The 18,348-nt window shown below is 38.9% G+C and overlaps 1 protein-coding gene across 1 annotated transcript in view; it reads right to left on the bottom strand.

Moving 5' to 3' along the window:
• Positions 1 to 3,104: 3,104 nt before the first annotated feature.
• LOC127430583 (whirlin-like) overlaps positions 3,105 to 18,348 on the bottom strand; it is a 136,743-nt gene continuing 121,499 nt past the window's right edge. The window contains exons 8-12 of the mRNA XM_051680448.1: positions 15,944 to 16,015; positions 13,206 to 13,713; positions 11,769 to 11,932; positions 10,896 to 11,018; positions 3,105 to 3,571 (exon numbers count right to left, since the gene is read on the bottom strand). Coding sequence (XP_051536408.1) covers positions 3,389 to 3,571; positions 10,896 to 11,018; positions 11,769 to 11,932; positions 13,206 to 13,713; positions 15,944 to 16,015 — 1,050 coding nt within the window. The 3' untranslated portion in view covers positions 3,105 to 3,388. The remainder of the gene's footprint in view (positions 3,572 to 10,895; positions 11,019 to 11,768; positions 11,933 to 13,205; positions 13,714 to 15,943; positions 16,016 to 18,348) is intronic.

The following is an 18,348-nucleotide window of genomic DNA, read 5'->3' as shown; positions in this document are numbered from 1 at the left end:
GGCAAATTTGCCTCAAACTTGCCACAAATTTGCCACAAACTTGCCACAAATTCGCCACTGATCATTTTCACATGCAAATGAGCTTTGCAGATGTTGAAAAGGAAGTCCCAGGAAAATGAGCCTATCACCTTTTAGATACAGACGTCGCCTGTCAGTCAACTCTAGAACGCACATGCATAATAGCTGGACCAGTCAGAAAAATAGCATTATTAGCATGATCTGGTTTAAAAATGTTATTTTATTTTAATCTTGACCACTGTTTTGGAGATTTCGGTCTTTCCCCATTCAAGTAGATAGGAGCTGTACATTTATGCCGCTTGTTTACATTGAAAATAGCTGCCCAGCCAGCCTGGGAGCATTCCAAAGATGTCCACCGAATCGACTGAATTGCCATGAAAGGGACATTGGTTTTAGTTATGTCTAAACTATCAAAAATATGCAACGAATCACAAGCTCATTTGCATGTGCAAATTATGAGTTGAAAATTTGCTGCAAATTTGTGGCTAGTTTGCCAGAACTCTAGATTTTTTGTAAGGGTTAGGCTAGAAACATATTTTATGAAAGTATGCGTACGCAGATATGAGTATTTAGCCAATGTATACTTAATGTGTGTTATTGCGTTACTGTGGTGGTAACAAACCTCAGTACTCAAGGGGGCGATAGAGTTACCTTCAAAGTCTGTGCCCTTAAACTGGATGTGTCGTTATTTAGCCAAGTTGCCTTAAATATATTGACTTTAACTTACTTGCTCAGCAAAATTCTCTTCAGATGGTTGCTCCAACATGACAGTAGGTGACTTGAAAGAGAAAATTCACCATAGAAGCAGAAGCAGTGACAACATTGAGAATTCAACCTGTATTTGAATTATGAATTGCGGCCTGAAACATATTCCATAAAGCAACACCACATGAAATTGTAGCTAGTAGCGTCTGCATTCATGTACTTGTGTAGAGTAGTATGTTTCAGCCTTCAAAATGTTGCCTCTCTAGATTTTGGAACAGAGCTGTTGTCTCTGATGAGCATTTTCTATCCCAGAGGTTGATTGCCAAAGTTTAAGACAAATTACTGAAGAATGTAATCAACAGCAAAACTGCACAAATGTTAATCAAAAACTGAAATCAGCTGACTAGCTAAAAAAAGGCAATCATGACAGATGTTTCAGCAATTCTGTTTACAGAAATACATAATGGGAAGGTGAATATTATTCTAGTATGTTTTATATGCAGTTAGTCACTATATTTTCGATGATCAGTAAATATTTCCATCTCTTAAACTTATATATATATATATATATATATATATATATATATATATATATATATATATATATATATATATATATATATCTTGTATCCATTTGCACAGATTTATTATAAAAAGAAAACAACGATTTCCACATTCACACAAACTCCCACACCAGGACAGGAAGTTGGGTCTGTACTCCATGATGCTGATGGTATTGCATATCAAAAACACATATACAGGTGCATCTCAATAAATTAGAATGTCGTGGAAAAGTTCATTTATTTCAGTAATTCAACTCAAATTGTGAAACTCGTGTATTAAATCAATTCAATGCACACAGACTGAAGTAGTTTAAGTCTTTGGTTCTTTTAATTGTGATGATTTTGGCTCACATTTAACAAAAACCCACCAATTCACTATCTCAAAAAATTAGAATACATCATAAGACCAATAAAAAAAAAACATTTTTAGTGAATTGTTGGCCTTCTGGAAAGTATGTTCATTTACTGTATATGTACTCAATACTTGGTAGGGGCTCCTTTTGCTTTAATTACTGCCTCAATTCGGCGTGGCATGGAGGTGATCAGTTTGTGGCACTGCTGAGGTGGTATGGAAGCCCAGGTTTCTTTGACAGTGGCCTTCAGCTCATCTGCATTTTTTGGTCTCTTGTTTCTCATTTTCCTCTTGACAATACCCCATAGATTCTCTATGGGGTTCAGGTCTGGTGAGTTTGCTGGCCAGTCAAGCACACCAACACCATTGTCATTTAACCAACTTTTGGTGCTTTTGGCAGTGTGGGCAGGTGCCAAATCCTGCTGGAAAATGAAATCAGCATCTTTAAAAAGCTGGTCAGCAGAAGGAAGCATGAAGTGCTCCAAAATTACTTGGTAAACGGGTGCAGTGACTTTGGTTTTCAAAAAACACAATGGACCAACACCAGCAGATGACATCGCACCCCAAATCATCACAGACTGTGGAAACTTAACACTGGGCTTCAAGCAACTTGGGCTATGAGCTTCTCCACCCTTCCTCCAGACTCTAGGACCTTGGTTTCCAAATGAAATACAAAACTTGCTCTCATCTGAAAAGAGTACTTTGGAACACTGGGCAACAGTCCAGTTCTTCTTCTCCTTAGCCCAGGTAAGACGCCTCTGACATTGTCTGTGGTTCAGGAGTGGCTTAACAAGAGGAATATGACAACTGTAGCCAAATTCCTTGACATGTCTGTGTGTGGTGGCTCTTGATGCCTTGACCCCAGCCTCAGTCCATTCCTTGTGAAGTTCACCCAAATTCTTGAATCGATTTTGATGGACAATCATAAGGCTGCGGTTCTCTCGGTTGGTTGTGCATCTTTTTCTTCAACACTTTTTCCTTCCACTCAACTTTGTTAACATGCTTGGATACAGCACTCTGTGAACAGCCAGCTTCTTTGGCAATGAATGTTTGTGGCTTACCCTCCTTGTGAAGGGTGTCAATGATTGTCTTCTGGACAGCTGTCAGATCAGCAGTCTTCCCCATGATTTTGTAGCCTAGTGAACCAAACTGAGAGACCATTTTGAAGGCTCAGGAAACCTTTGCAGGTGTTTTGAGTTGATTAGCTGATTGGCATGTCAAAATATTCTAATTTTTTGAGATAGTGAATTGGTGGGTTTTTGTTAAATGTGAGCCAAAATCATCACAATTAAAAGAACCAAAGACTTAAACAACTTCAGTCTGTGTGCATTGAATTTATTTAATACATGAGTTTCACAATTTGAGTTGAATTACTGAAATAAATGAACTTTTCCACGACATTCTAATTTATTGAGATGCACCTGTACTGTAGATCAACCCTCTATATATCAAGAGCCTTTCCCGTATTGCAGTCAGGTGATCAAACTGATAAAGGATAAACCGAAATGGTGGTTCCATCTTCTATAACAAACTGCCCAGAATAAATTGAACTTTCGTTCCATTCTGGCATTTGCTGTCGAATAGGTCAAAACAGAGTTGATTCACACAGGATGGCCTTTCAAACAGTGTCTGCTTTCAAACATCACAGAGAAAGATGAGTTCAAGTGTACCATGTAACAGGATTCTTGAGGTTAACCATGGCAAGACATGTCAGTATGTCCCAGAGGAGCAACATGGGAACCGTACGGTCCTATAGAGCCACATTAAACTCTGTGATCAAGAAGTCAATGTAGTCCTTCTCTTTGGTTTTAAAGGCTTCTGCAATGAGACGAGCAGCTTCCCGATGTTCCTTTCCTCGGAGAGACACACCGTTCACCTCTAAGATTACCTGACCCACCTTTAGCTGTCCACAGTTATGGGCTGAGCCACCTCTCTGTGGGAGAGAATGAGAGAGATACAGTTTGAGACACTTTGAAACTTCAAAAGTAGCTATCCAGCCAATACACCAAAACAGGACAGAAAATGAAGACAGATCTCTGTAATGTTGGAGTCAGATAGTATGGTTCGTATTTAGAGATTTGGCACCAAAGAAAGCTACATTGGCTCCCTAGGGTTATAAATGGAATGGAATTGGCAGAATCGATGCCATTTGTTCAAGCATTTCAACTGGGAAATCAAAAGGCATCTTAACAAAATTTAAAATTAAAACACTAACAATTCATCATGGAGGGAACCCAGGTGGAGAAATAACATTAGAGAGTTTTGGGTCATTGATCAATTTTGAAGTGAAGTTGTTGATCCAGTGAGTGTACATTTAAGAAAAACATTAAAATTAATTATATATGACTGGAGTGGTCACTTATCATGTAGTTTTGTGTAGCCAGACTTTTGACTACCAGAAATAAGTCTGGTATACTTTGCAGCTTATTCAGGCCTAGAACCCAAAAAGAGAGCATCCCAACCTTAATTCCCTTTTTTGAGAATTTTAAGGGGCAGGTAAATCTGAAATCAATGATTCCACATGCTTTCTCGGTAAAAAAATGATGTACCAGCCACTGTGAGGAGTTGCTTTGACATTCACAAATAAATTAGTGGAAAAAGCATGTTGGCTGTGTAGTCAGAATTGCCATCTCTCCAAAAGTAACAAGTACCAGCTAAAAACAAAGAAAATGAAAACAAAGAACAAATGCAAGAATATGTAGAAACTTGAATCTTTCAAAGATTTGATGTGCATTATATTGGCAAATCCAGTGACTATTTCTTCATATGAAGCCCTAATTGTATTAGCCTGGTACCTTGTTGTTTCCTGTCAGACCAGGGAATACTGGTGCACCCGAAGGCCAGAAACACTCTTTAGGCAAGAATGCATACGCAGATGCACAAGCTTGGCCAACGCATTCCCAACGCGTGGTCAAGCTGAACGTGCTTAATGGACATTTTTGCGTTATTGTGGTGGTAACAAACCTCAGTACTCTAAGGGGTGATAGAGTTACCTTCAAAAGTTGGTGCCATTAAATTGGTTGCATTAAAATTCAGTTAAGTTACTATAAATATATTGACTTTAACTTACTTCCTTTCCAATATTCTCTTCAAACAGCTGCTACGACATGACAGTAGTTGGCTTAAAGAAGAAACTCCATGTAAAAATGGAAAGTTAGCACTGTTATCCGCTATAGCACACCTTGCAGCAATGTTGAGAATGCAATGCATACTTGCATTGAGAAGCTTGCGTAGCTGCAAGCTTCTACATTCACATATTTGCGTAAAGTATGTTTCGGCTACAGAAAAGGATTGAAATAAAAGAACTCCACATTATCTCATCCACAGCCACTTTTGTTGTTGAATTTTCATTATGACAATAGTGAACTGCCCGCAGCTGTGGAATTAAAGCCCTCTAATGCCTGTACATTTGCCTTTGCAAACGCACTTTCTGCTCTCTCATTTACCCTCTATCTTCATGTTTCTCGACTGTGACAACACTAAAAAGGCTCGCAGGTCTGTGACAGCAAGAGAAAACAATTTTTTAACTTCAACTTTTAAAAGGAAGGAGAAACTGCTTTCCATATCCAAGATGTCAAAGTTGGCAATCAAAAGTCATTTCAGATCTGTGGATCTACAGTATTGTTGCTTTCTACATTCATTGTATACCTCTATACTCTTACTGTGTCAACAATTGTCTCATCTGTTGTCTTTTTTATTTTTCCTAAGGAATTTAGTAGAATGATCTAGTTACTAAGATACTTACAACAAACATAACTAAGAACTCCATTAATTATCCTACGTTATGAAAGATGTTTTGCTGTCCATCTCTTTCTCTGTCCTCCTTCCCCCTGCTGCACTAACACAGTTCCTCTCTGTCTCTCAGTCTTTTATTAAGAAGGTGCTGATTTGCCGCTTAATCAACTGTAATCAGCAGCCCTGTAATTTCATATTCGTCTTTTAGAACTTAAGACGTTTTTTTCTCCTCATAACGTCTATCATTTCCTCTCACTGAGAAACAAATGCCTTTTCCAGAGCCTTTCACATATCATCATCTCTTTCTACAAATGACACACCTAACCATTAGTTTTCCCACAAACCTGTTCAACAGAGTGGCTGAGATTTTAATAAAAGAAAGGACAGATTCAGGAATAATCTACTGCCCTGATGGCATTACACATTAGCAGCACCTGATTTCTGCTCTACATTTGCCCGCAACTGGAGATCTATACCATTTACAGCAATTGAACAGTACAGCTGTGCTCCTGTGCTAATTATTTTATTCACAGAGACGGTCGGAGCTCCTGTAGGCCTTTATATAAGGCTTTTATATAAATGACAGCAGGGAGCTTATGACTGCAACTCCATTTTGTTTCTGAAATTGTCTCAGGATTTGCACCAGCTTCAGACCTGACAGAGGGCTTAGAAATTACATTAACAGCTGTAAAACCTGGCATTCACCCAATATGAAGAACCATATGGCGGTATTATTTCAATTTGTATTCAGATTCAGTAATGACATGAACATTTAAATAGAGGTGTGTTTGGAACAGTGTGAGTAGTAGTGTGTAAGTATTGTTTAGAGAGTGTGAAAGTCTATCATGAACTAGATTTGACATGTGAAAAAAAAAGTGAGTGGTGCTTGCCATTGCAAAAGTTACCAATAGCAATGTGTTGTGGGTTGTTGCTAGGGAACTGGTATATATGATTGCTAAGGTGTTTTACATGTTTTTAGTGTGTTGCTATACAGATTCTAGGGTGTTCTAGATGGTGGCTTTCTGGTCCAAGTCAAAAGTCACTATGACATTCTGGTTCCTGGATATGGGTTGGGTCACTCCCATTTCATCGTCTGCCAGGCGACAATCATAATCGCTTACAAAAGTAGAGCCTGATCTCATGAATATTACGTGACAGTGGCATCATTTTTGCTAAATGACATTACGTGGTTCATTAGGCGTATCTTAGCAGTTCCAAGGTATGAAATGTCCACTGAGTGGCGCTAAAAGCGAGTTAAATTTTCTTCTAGATGCAGATTTTAATGTTAATGCTCTATCAAGATTTAAATCAACAAAATCAATGTCCCTACCCTAACCTTAAACCTAAATCTAACAAGGACTTTATTAATGTCAGTTTTTCTCACGGATTTGGTTTCTCGCAGTGATAGACTGTTGATTCTCTGTGACTTTAATGTTCACCTCTGTTGTCCTTCCAAACCTCTGGTGAAGGAGTTTGTCTGCCTTTTAGAGTCTTTTAGTTTTATGCAATCAGTGTCTGGTCCTACTCATAATCTGGGTCACACACTTGATCTGGTTTTATCTTATGAATTTTCTGTAACCAATCTGGAGATTGCTGATGTTGGTATTTCTGATCACTTCTCTATTGTATTTGACTCTGTATGCACAAGTCATCTCCCACCATCTCACAGTCTGTAAATTTCTCTTGGGCCATTCACTCATCCACTGCCAGTCAATTTGCAGATTACTATCAGGCCCTATTACTATTTTTTTTAACTCTTCTCTGATAGGGTTGGATACTGAGGAGCTGATTGAAACTTTCAATAAATCATGTTCTTCTGCTTTAGATGATGTTGCTCCAGTTAAACCCAGGAGAACTAAGGGTAAGGGTCCCCCTCAGTCTTGGTTAAATGACACCACCCGCTCTCTCAGACAAGAGTGCAGAAAGGCTGAGCATAAGTGGAAGAAAGACAAGCTCCAGGTCTCGTACGAGATTCTAAGAGCCTGTTTAAATAACTATAAAAAAATCTGTGAAATTGGCCATATCAAATTTCCTTTCTAAATTGATTTCAGAAAATGCGAACAGGCCAAAAATGCTGTTTAAGACGATTGACTCTGTGTTACATCCCATGTCAGTCGCCAATCAGGAGGTGTCTGTTGAGACCTGTGAAAAGTTTCTGCAATTTTTTAATCATAAAGTCCAAGAAATTAAAGCCTCTATTAAGCCCTCAAAATTTCATTTACTACTGGTAGCTCAGCCTCTTAGCTCTTTAACATGCTTTCAGCCAATCTCCTCATCCCATCTTGTTGATTTGGTGTCTGTGATGAAGTGTTCTAATGGCAAGGCTGATGTTCTGCCTACACATTTGTTCAAAGATGTTTTTTCTACATTGAGCTCTGATGTGTCTGCTATTATCATTAGCTCACTAGCTAGTGGGGCAGTTCCAGCTAGTTTTAAACATGCAACTGTGCAATTTCACAAAAAACCCGTCTTGATCCTACTGTATATATCAACTAAAGGCCCATCTCTCAGTTGCCATTCATTTCTAAGCTGCTGGAGAAAGTTGTTTATTCTCAGCTAAACTCGTATTTTAATTCCTTTAACATCTTGGACATGTATCAGTCTGGCTTCAGAACACTTCATAGAAGAGAATCTGCTCTCCTGAAGGTCACTAATGATATTCTGCTCACTCTTGATTCTGGATCATGTGCAGTGTTAGTTTTATTGGATCTGAGCTCAGCATTTGACACTGTTGATCATACAATACCTTTAAATAGGCTGGAGTGTATGGCTGGTATTTAGGGTCTGGCTTTGCAGTGGTTTGCCTCCTAGCTTAGAGAGAGGAGTTTCTCTGTGCATATAGGAAATTGTTCCTCTTCAACAGCCCCTCTATCATGTGGTGTGCCCCAGGGCTCTATTCTGGGACCATCATTGTTCACTCTTTATATGCTTCCACTGCGCACCATATTTCAGAAGTTCAATCTCCGATCTCCTATCACTGCGATGCTGACGACTCCCAATTTTATTTACCAGTCAGACCTGGTAGTAGCTGCTCTGCTGCATCTATTTTAAAGCGTTTTGAGGAAATTAGATGTTGGATGGCAGATAATTTTCTGCAGTTAAATGAAACCAAGATGGAAGTGATGATCTTTGGCCTGCCCGGGACTTCCTCTGTCATTGAAGCCCAATTAGGGCCTCTATCCGCTAACACACATAAGAATGTCAAAAATCTTGGGGTCATTTTTGACACGTCATTACTTTTCGTCAGACAAATAAGTGCTGTTTCGAGAGGAAGGTTTTTCCAGTTAAAATCAATTGCAAAGTTGAAACATTCTCTTACTAGTAAAGATCTTGAAACTGTAGTCCATGCTCTTATTACCTAACGTCTGGATAATTGTAATTCCCTGTATGTTGGTTTGCCTCAGTCAACCCTTTCTCGGTTGCAGATGGTCCAAAATGCTGCAGTTAGATATTTAGCGGAGACTAGAAAAACTGAGCACATTACCCCTGTACCAGCTTCCCTGCACTGGCTGGCAGTCAGATATAGAATTGATTTTAAAATTTTGATCTATGTCTGCCCTGTCTGGTCTTGCTCCACAATACATTTGTGAACTTTTGCACCCATACTCACCTCCTAGAATGCTGAGATCTTGTAACCAACTTTTTCTATCTGTACCCCACTGTTGTTGCAAGTCCAAGGGAGATCGAGCATTCTCTGTTGTTGCCTCCAAGCTTTGGAACAGTCTCCCTACTCACGTGAGGTTGGCCCCATCCTTGTCTAATTCTCTTAAAACATATCTGTATTCCTTATCTTTTAATAATATCTAGGGTCGTTTTATATAAAACTTGATTGTTTTAGATACTGGTTTATAATATGTCACTCTTTTATCTATTTTATACTATTGTACTGTTGTTGTTTTTAAATGTACTTTAAAAATTAATTTGACTTGACTTGATGTGTCGACTTGTATGCTCTTCAGGACTAGTACCCCGTTCTTTGCATTGCAAATGCAGCACCCTATCAGTTGAGCTCCTGCACAATAGGGCTGGGTGATAGGATGATGTAATCGGATATCGACTAAATCTTACAAAGATCCCGATGCCGATTGCGACACTCAATTGACAGACGATAATCGACAATATCAGGAAATGGCAAAACCATGAATTTGGGAAGTCAGCAAATATATTTAACAGTAGCCCAGGGTGTGAAAGTAGCACCCGCCAAATGCGACGAGGCTGAATGTGTTTCATGCGCGGATAATTTTGCTCATCTACCCGCAACAGGTGGGCGACCTGTAAGATGTCTTGGAGTGACACATGACAAGAAATGCTGTTAGTCACAAAGACACGTGCTTGAAGAAACACACTTTATAAAATTTTTAAGAACAGACCAAAAAAAATCACCGTCAATGCTCGTGTCTGATTTGCTGTTTGTTCAGAGGCGTGTAGCACGAGCCTGTCTCGAAGAGCAAGCGCATGCAAAGAGTTCTCACTCTTTTTTCTCTGTTTCATTCATCTGAAAACTGTTTGCAAGAATAATGTCATCTATGAGAATGTTGCAAATTATTGCCGATCATCTCAGGAGGTGCTTTGAGTTTAGTTTGCTTTATTTCCACGGAGCAGTTCGTGGGTAACACGATTGTAAATCTGCAGGTTTAGAAATATATATCTTAGTGTTAAAGAAACAAAGATGAAAGTGATTAAATCATAAAATAATACAAGACACATTCACCTTAAACCTAAAATTGAGTTCTATATTATTTTCTTTAGGCAGCGTTAACTGTATTACCAAAACGCAATACAAACGTAAATTCGATAAGAACACATATTTGGCAGCAATATTTTGGGAACACAAGGGAATTTATTAGGCTTTATAATTATGATTATTATCTTTACATTTATCATTGTCTTTAGTTCTTAATCTGTAGGCTATTAGTAATTTTACACCTGTTGTCGTTGACGAATGCTTGCGTGATGGCAAATGGAGCCGTTGGAGACAGTAAATGTTTGGATTTGGGGAGGTGGTTAAATAAGATTTTTTGATCACTTCGTTATTTCAATTGCTAAATTCAGTTCTAAATTCAATTTGAATTTAGAAATGCCTTTTGTTTATGTTTTTTGTGTTTCAATAAATGAATAAATTTTTTTAATCAAAATCAAACCCTCGGCAGGGGGCAATATAACTCGGCAAGTGTTTATGAACTGATAGTCTGCCCTTTTAATCATGATTTATGTGAAAGAAAATAGAAGTCTTTATGTTTCAGCACCTCTTGTGTTAAATTTCAACAGGAAACTGCCACGATACATACAACGAGTCATGTAAAAATTATTTTGCAAAAATGTATGTATAGTAACATGTTTCTCTGATACAGGGAGGAAAAGTGATTTCACACCTCTCCTCAACAAGCTGAATGCTTAGGGGTAAGGCTTTCTAAAAAAAAAAACTTACTAAGCATCATTAAAAGTAATGGTGATGCCTGTCTTAGCAAACACCTCTAATTAAAAGAATCCTGCTATGCTAGAACCCTGTACATGTGTCTTACCTGTATGGTAACGATGCGTGGGAGGGGCTGCCGTGTATTTGCCCCACCTTCTATTGCGATACCCAGAGTACTGGTGCTTTTTGCCACTCTCACTAGAGTGGATGTCGGCTCCAACAGACCAGGCTGCAAGGCAGATTTTGAGATTATTAGAGAGAGGTTAAGAGTAATGAAGAGGGGGAGAGAAGAGAGACAGAAAAGTAGCAAATAAAAGGCAGGGAGAGAGAGAGAATGAAAGAGAACAGAGATAGGAAGCACAGACATATTAGGCTTTGATGATAGACATCACTTTGTATCTGTAACGGCTTAAAATAAAGTCACAGGAAGTAGCTTAATTCTACCAACAATGTCCTCGGATAGCACTATTAGTCCATTCTGCATGATCACCAGCGCAGCACTGTAACTAAAAGACGACCACTAGGAACTGTTTTGGTATAGTGAGATTGGTTTTTCAGAGCACTATTCCATCAGTTTTATTTAGAAGGTTGAACATTGTGCTAGCAACGCGAAAAGGTTGCAGGTTCGATTCCCGGGGAGCACATAGCCCCCCGTAAGTCGTTATATATAAAAGCGTTTGCCAAATGCATTAATGTAATGAGATGAGATGAATTGGACAAAAAAAAGAAAAAAAAAGAAAAAGAAAAAAAAGAAAAAAGAATGACCTGAAAATTAAAAGAAAATGTATGCACCAAAAAAGTCAAGCACTCACAGTCACAGGAAAGGGAAGGAAACAGAATTATGTGAGACTCAGACTGCACTCTTCTGTCATCACTCATTCTCAGTCATTCACACCCAAGCATCACTTTTAATATCATTATCCTTTGTCATTATCATTAACTCTCACACATCCTGTCTCTCTCTCTCTTTCGGTCTCACCGGTTTGGTAGACGCCTCTCCGCTTCCGTGCCCCTCCCGTGGGGCTCTGGTGCGAGCGGGACGTGGGCTGCTATCCTTACTGAGATGTCCAGACTCTGCTATGTCCACTCCGCTGTCCTCGCTAAGGGTCTGTCCACTATCTGAGAGCTGGGACAACGTCCCTCCTACAGTAAATGTAGATAAAAATAATCATATAGTGTCTAAATACATGGATGCACCTTTTTGTTAAAGGAACAGTTCACACAAAAATGAAAATTCTGGCATTATTTACTCACCCTCATGTAGTTCCAAAACCATTTGCTGTTATTTTTTCTCTGGAACTGTTTTTGACAAATCTTCCCTCAGCTCTTTTCCATACAACAACCGTTCATAGTGAAACTTCAAAAAGCATAATAAAACAACTAGATAGATAGTTTATCAAGACAAACTTTGATGTTGCTTGGCAAAGCCTTATTTGAAAGCTTAAACAAGTTTTAAAAATAAGTTAGGTAAGGTTATAGATAGATGGATAGATTTTTGATCACCCGCTATGGAAAAACTGCAACTCCAATCAGTTACAAAAGATGTAGCAACCCGAATCAGGACAGTCTGAAGGTCTGTGCCAAATTTGGTGGATGTAGCTTGGAAGATCTAAGAGGAATTACAGTCATACATTTTGGTCTTGGTTTAGGGATTTTGACAAAACCCTTAACCAAGTCTGTAGAATAATAGTATTTTGGCTGAGTCAAGCCAAAAAGAATGAAACATCATAAAAGTACCATTAAAGACTTCTGAACCATGCAATAACTGTATGAGGAACAGACAGAGAAATAAGCCATTATTCACCATCAACTATCTATTCTTCATATTAAAACGGGCACATGTTTGGTTACGACAAACACAAAAACCAATGCCATTTGCTGTCAGTGATGTCAAACCTGGCAAGACGTGCCATTTTTTAGAGCTTCAGCTGAGGGGAAGATTATCAGTGAATAATCATTTAAATGTTGTTCCATTCTTCAAAAGCTATCGTATGGCTTAAGAAGACTTGGAATATAGTATGGACAACATTTATGATGCTTTTTTGGTATGCCTATGGCTTTGTTGTGCTGTTTGGAACTTAAAAGCCACAATGAACTGTCCTTGTATAGAAAAGAGCTGTGTAAAGATTCTTAAAATCTTCTTATGTGTCCCGCCCAAAAAAATAAAAAAATAAAAAAGCAACAGGATAAGGGTTTGGAACGACATGAGGGTGAGTAAATAATGCAAGAATTTACCTTTTTGGACTGAAATATTCCTATAAAATTTTCTCTTATGAACATTGAGGATGACTTTTAGCCAGTAAATGAGTGAAAATAACCAGAAAGGATAAACATAGACAGTTGGTTAATGTTATATTAAACATCTGTATTAAATATTCTAGCTTCCTGACAATGTACCAAATAAGGGCAATCTCACCTCGAGCTTGAGGCAGTGGTCGCACCTCATTCACATCAGGTTCTGCATTAGGTCTGTGTACTTCCACCATGACAAAGTGCTGATTGGATGCTGGGGAGGAAGAGGAGGGCTTATCTGGGCAGGGGGGCAGAGGCGGGGCAGGGGGTGCAGGAACGGCTGGGGCAGGCGGAGGAACCGGGGACGTTGACTGGATATTGGGCTTCACTTTGCTGGGGCACTGAACGCGGGGGAAAGGCCCGATAGGGTGTTGGCTCACGACTGACAGCTGAGGTGCTGGGACCGCTATCTGTGGGTTGTTGGGTGGAGAGCTGTGAGGTTTGGGCATTTTGGACTGTTTGTGTTCTTTGGTGGAATTACGGGAAGGGGCGGTGAAGTACAAGCCTGATTGAGAGGAGCTGGAAGAGGGACGTTTACTAAGTGTGGTCTTTCGACTGGGATGGCGCTGAAGCCCTGGGGGAGGAGGAGGTTTAAAGGAAGGAGGGGAATCTGAGGTGGTATGTACCTCATCCTAGGATGAAAGAGGAGAGCATTAGTCAAAATTCAAAATATACTCCAAAGGAGATCAATAGAACACGTTGAAAGGGTTTGGAAAGATTTTGCATTTAAAGGGATAGTTCACCCAAAAGTGGAAATTCTGTCATCATTTACTCACTCTTTATTGTCATTACAAACCCAACTGGCTTAGTTTCCTCCATGGAGCTCAAAAGGAGATATTTTGATGAATGTTAATGCTGCTCTTTTCCATACAAAGAAAACCTACAGTGACCATGGGCTGTTAAGATCCAAAAAGAAAAAAGAAAAAGCACTATAAAAGCAGTACATTCGACACATACTATTTATTTAAAGACTTTTGAAGCCATATGATAGCTTTGTTTGAGGACAGGCGAAAATGTAAGTTGTTCTTCAGATTGAATATCCCCTCAGCATTATACTCGTAAATGTCATTTGCTCATGTGCATATTCAAACATGGCATGTCATGTTAAGTTACGAGGCAAGCAAGAATGTTTTTTAAGACTTGAGGGAAGGGGAAGATTATCAGAGAATAACAACTTAAATTTCAGTCTGTTTCTCACATACAGATATTGTATGCTTTCAATAACTTAACAGACTCGAGTCACATGGACTATTTTTATAGGCTTTTTTGTCCTTTTTGGAGCTTGACAGTCCTTGGATACTGGCTTCTTTTGTTTTATGTAAAAAAAAAAAAAAAAAAAAAAGAGTTAGCATTCTTCAGAATTTCTCCTTTAAGTTCCATTGTAGAAAGAATGTCAAATGGGTTTGAAACTACATGAGGATTTTCATTTTTTGGGTAACTATTCCTTGAATATCACAACCATCATTCTACATTCCTCACTATGCATCTTAATCACACACACAGCACACATCTATACTTACACATATAAAACATACGCACAGCAACAGTGTTTCTCAGAATCACAACACCACATTTACCCACAAATTACTGCTTTGAAGTCTCAGGACAACAATTTCTCTCAGAACAATTGGTTCATTCAGACCAGTAGGCACAAAACAAAACCAAAAAAAAAAGGATATGGCTGAACTTAAATTAAGGCTGAACAAGGTGAGTGAAAGCCAGATGGATGAGGTGTCAGTGCCATCAGAAAGTAATCAAACCGAAATGTGAGCTGCTTTCGTGCGTTTTTATCAGGGCCTAAAAACACTTCAGAAACTTTGCTTGCACGCACTTCTGACCAGTTGGCGTCTGATGTTGTGGAATTGCCTGATAGAGCTGTGACGGTGCGTGATGGGGTTTCATCAGAGTACCAACATGAAACTCTCTGAGAGGGACCCCAATCTTCCCTGGCCATCTCTCTCACAACAGGCAGCTGACACAGATGGTGTCATCAGCTCATCTCCTCTCTTTGCCTCTCTTTATAGCTCTCTTTCACTCTCTCTGGAACAACAATCAGCTGTCTGTGTAGCCAAGGCATTACAACCGTTTGTGAGCACACTTTATCATAATAACAATACAAAAAGCCAACTTCACACTGGTCATCTGGTGATTTCAAGGTCTCCCCATTGAATCCAATTTCCCTTGGATCTCAAAGCATTTCCATTGACTGAATGAACTTGCTTTGTGTAAAATAAAATAAAGTTACCAAAAGTAAAAATACAAATAATTATATATATATATATATATATACACACACACACACACACACATACACACACACACACACACACACTTCAACTGATCAACCAGCTAAACCAGATAAACGTCAATTTCACCAGTCTGGGAGACCACCTAGACCTGTTTAAGACCAGCAAACCACCCTGGGCTGGTTTAAGCAGAGGTGAAAGACACTTCTAGCCAAGCTGGTTGGCCAGCTGGTCAACCAGCCTGACCAGCTGAAAAGTTCCCAAACCCTCTAAAAACCAGCAAACCAGACCAGTTTGGAAAAAAGCTAAACCAGATGAGCACCAGCTTGGCCGGGCTGGGAGACCAGCAAGACCAGTTTAAACCAGCAAAAAAAAAAAAAAAAACTTTTTTTTTTTAGGGGTGAGAGACACTCCTGTATAGGTATTACAAATGGTCACTCTTTGGGGTCCAAGGGGGATCACATTCAGCAAGGGGACTCAATCTTGCACAAAACCTGTTGTCATTATTTTCTGCTCCTCAGCAGACTCCAACACTCCAAACCCTTCTTGACTGATCTCTCTTGTTTCCTCTCTCTGCCTTTTATCTTTCCTATCATCTTCAAACTGAAGAACTTACCAGCGAGATGTCTGGCAGGGCATTGCTATGCTCCAGAGACTGTTCCCCGTTGTTTTCTGTCATACCGTCATTCTGGAAGAAAGAAAATAAAAGATAAAAAAGAGAAGTGACTATAAACAAATGAAAATTCAGCTGTGTTTTTATCCACAAAACAAATGTTTTCTCCAAATTCCATTTCGTTGAGAGCCCATTTCACAGAGGGGCTTCACAACATGACTGCACTTACAGTCATTCATTTAAATCTCTCAGCCGGACTCATTTTCTCCATCCAACACACATGCTGTCTCTTTCACACGCACATACCATACAGTTAAAATAAGAAAGCCCCTAATTTTGCACGTGTGTGTGCTCAGCTGTCATAAGAGGGAGATTTTGTGATTACACGTTCATGGCTCATTGCGTCAAGGCCTGTGATTCACCTCATTAAATCTCCCCCCAACCAAAACGAAAGCCTCATCAATTCACTATATCTGCTTGCTCACCACTTACAAAGGAGGTACTTATGGGCTAATTTGTTTGCAGCGACATCTACAAACTGTACGTTGTGTGTGTTTGTTAGTGGTTAGTTGCATGGGTTTTGGCTGTCATTCTGGGGACATTTGTGCTTTTTAGGTGTACGTTTGTGCAAATCAATATTATTAGCATATATATTGTTAGCAAGAGGATATTTGATCATTCACAAATGCCTCCTCTAGATTTATATAACATATTTAACCACTTATACACATGTGCAGCAGACACAATGTAGGAATTTGAAGATATGGAGAAGAGTAAAACTTTTTTTAAAGGTATGTTCCAGGTATAAAAGAAATAAAGCTCCATTGACAGCATCTGACAGATAAATAGAAAACAAAGAAAGAGTGATAGATAGATAGATGGAAATGAAAGACAGACAGATATATAGAAAACAAAGAGTGAAGACAGACAGACAGACAGATAGTAAAGACAGACAGATTGTAAAGATAGACAGACAGACAGACAGACAGATAGTAAAGACAGACAGATTGTAAAGATAGACGGACAGACAAACAGACAGACAGACAGACAGATGGATAGATAGATAGATAGATAGATAGATAGATAGATAGATAGATGAAAGACAGACAGACAGATGGAAAACAAAGAGTGATGACAGACAGACATACAAACAGACAGAAAGACAGATAGAAAACAAAGAGTGATAACAGACAGAGAGACACACAGGCAGACAGACAGACCGACCGATAGAAAACAAAGAGTGATGACAGACTGACAGACACACAGATGACAGACAGACAGAGAGACAGTAAAGACAGACAGACAGACAGACAGACAGAAAGACAGATAGATAGATAGATAGATAGAATAGAAAACAAAGAGTGATGACAGACAGACAGACAGACAGACAGACAGACAGATAGATAGATAGATAGATAGATAGATAGATAGATAGATAGATAGATAGATAGATAGAAAACAAAGAGTGATGACGGACGGATGAACAGACATACAGACAGACAGATAAAAAACAGAGTGATGACAGACGGACGGACAGACAGATAGATGACAGACAGACAGATAGATAGAAAACAAAGAGTGATGACAGACAGACAGATAGACAGACAAACAGACAGACAGATAGAAAACAAAGAGTGATGACAGACAGACAGACAGACACACACACAGATGACAGACAGACAGAGAGATAGTAAAGACAGACAGATAGATAGTAAAGACAGACAGACAGATAGATAGATGAACGATAGATAGGTGAAAGACAGACAGACAGACAGACAGACACACAAACAGATAGAAAACAAAGAGTGATGACAGACAGAAAGACAGACAGAGAGAGAGATAGAACTACACTATGTTGGCTTCGTCAATCAACATATCTACATCACACTGCTTTTGACCCACACGACAAATCTGTCACATTCTTCCGGTCCTTCCTTCTTTTCTCCATCCTTATTCAAACCCAAATCAAATCACTTTTATTGTCACACAACCATATACACAAGTGCAATAGTGTGTGAAATTCTTGGGTGCAGTTCCGAGCAACACAGTAGTTGTGACAGTGATGGGACGTACACCAATTTACAATAAACATCAGATTTACAACACAATTTAAAATCTAATATACACATATTTACACATAACACAATATACAAATAATAACATACAATGTACAGTATACAATACACACAATATAGAATACACATTATACAATAAAAAAGTATATATAGTATATATAAAATATACAGTAGGTTGTATTGTACTGTATTGACATTCAGGCTGTCGGTTGATAGCAGTTGCCAGTGTGTTGTTAAGAGAGAATATAATATAATAATAATATAATTTATGAGATATAAGAGTAAGCATAATAAAGTGCAGTGCTGATGTATATTGATCGTGAGAGATCAAGA

Source organism: Myxocyprinus asiaticus, chromosome 40 (genome assembly GCF_019703515.2).
Source record: "Myxocyprinus asiaticus isolate MX2 ecotype Aquarium Trade chromosome 40, UBuf_Myxa_2, whole genome shotgun sequence".
Taxonomy (NCBI): domain Eukaryota; kingdom Metazoa; phylum Chordata; class Actinopteri; order Cypriniformes; family Catostomidae; genus Myxocyprinus; species Myxocyprinus asiaticus.
Note: the sequence above shows the minus strand (reverse complement) of the source record. Positions and strands in the feature narration are given on the sequence as shown.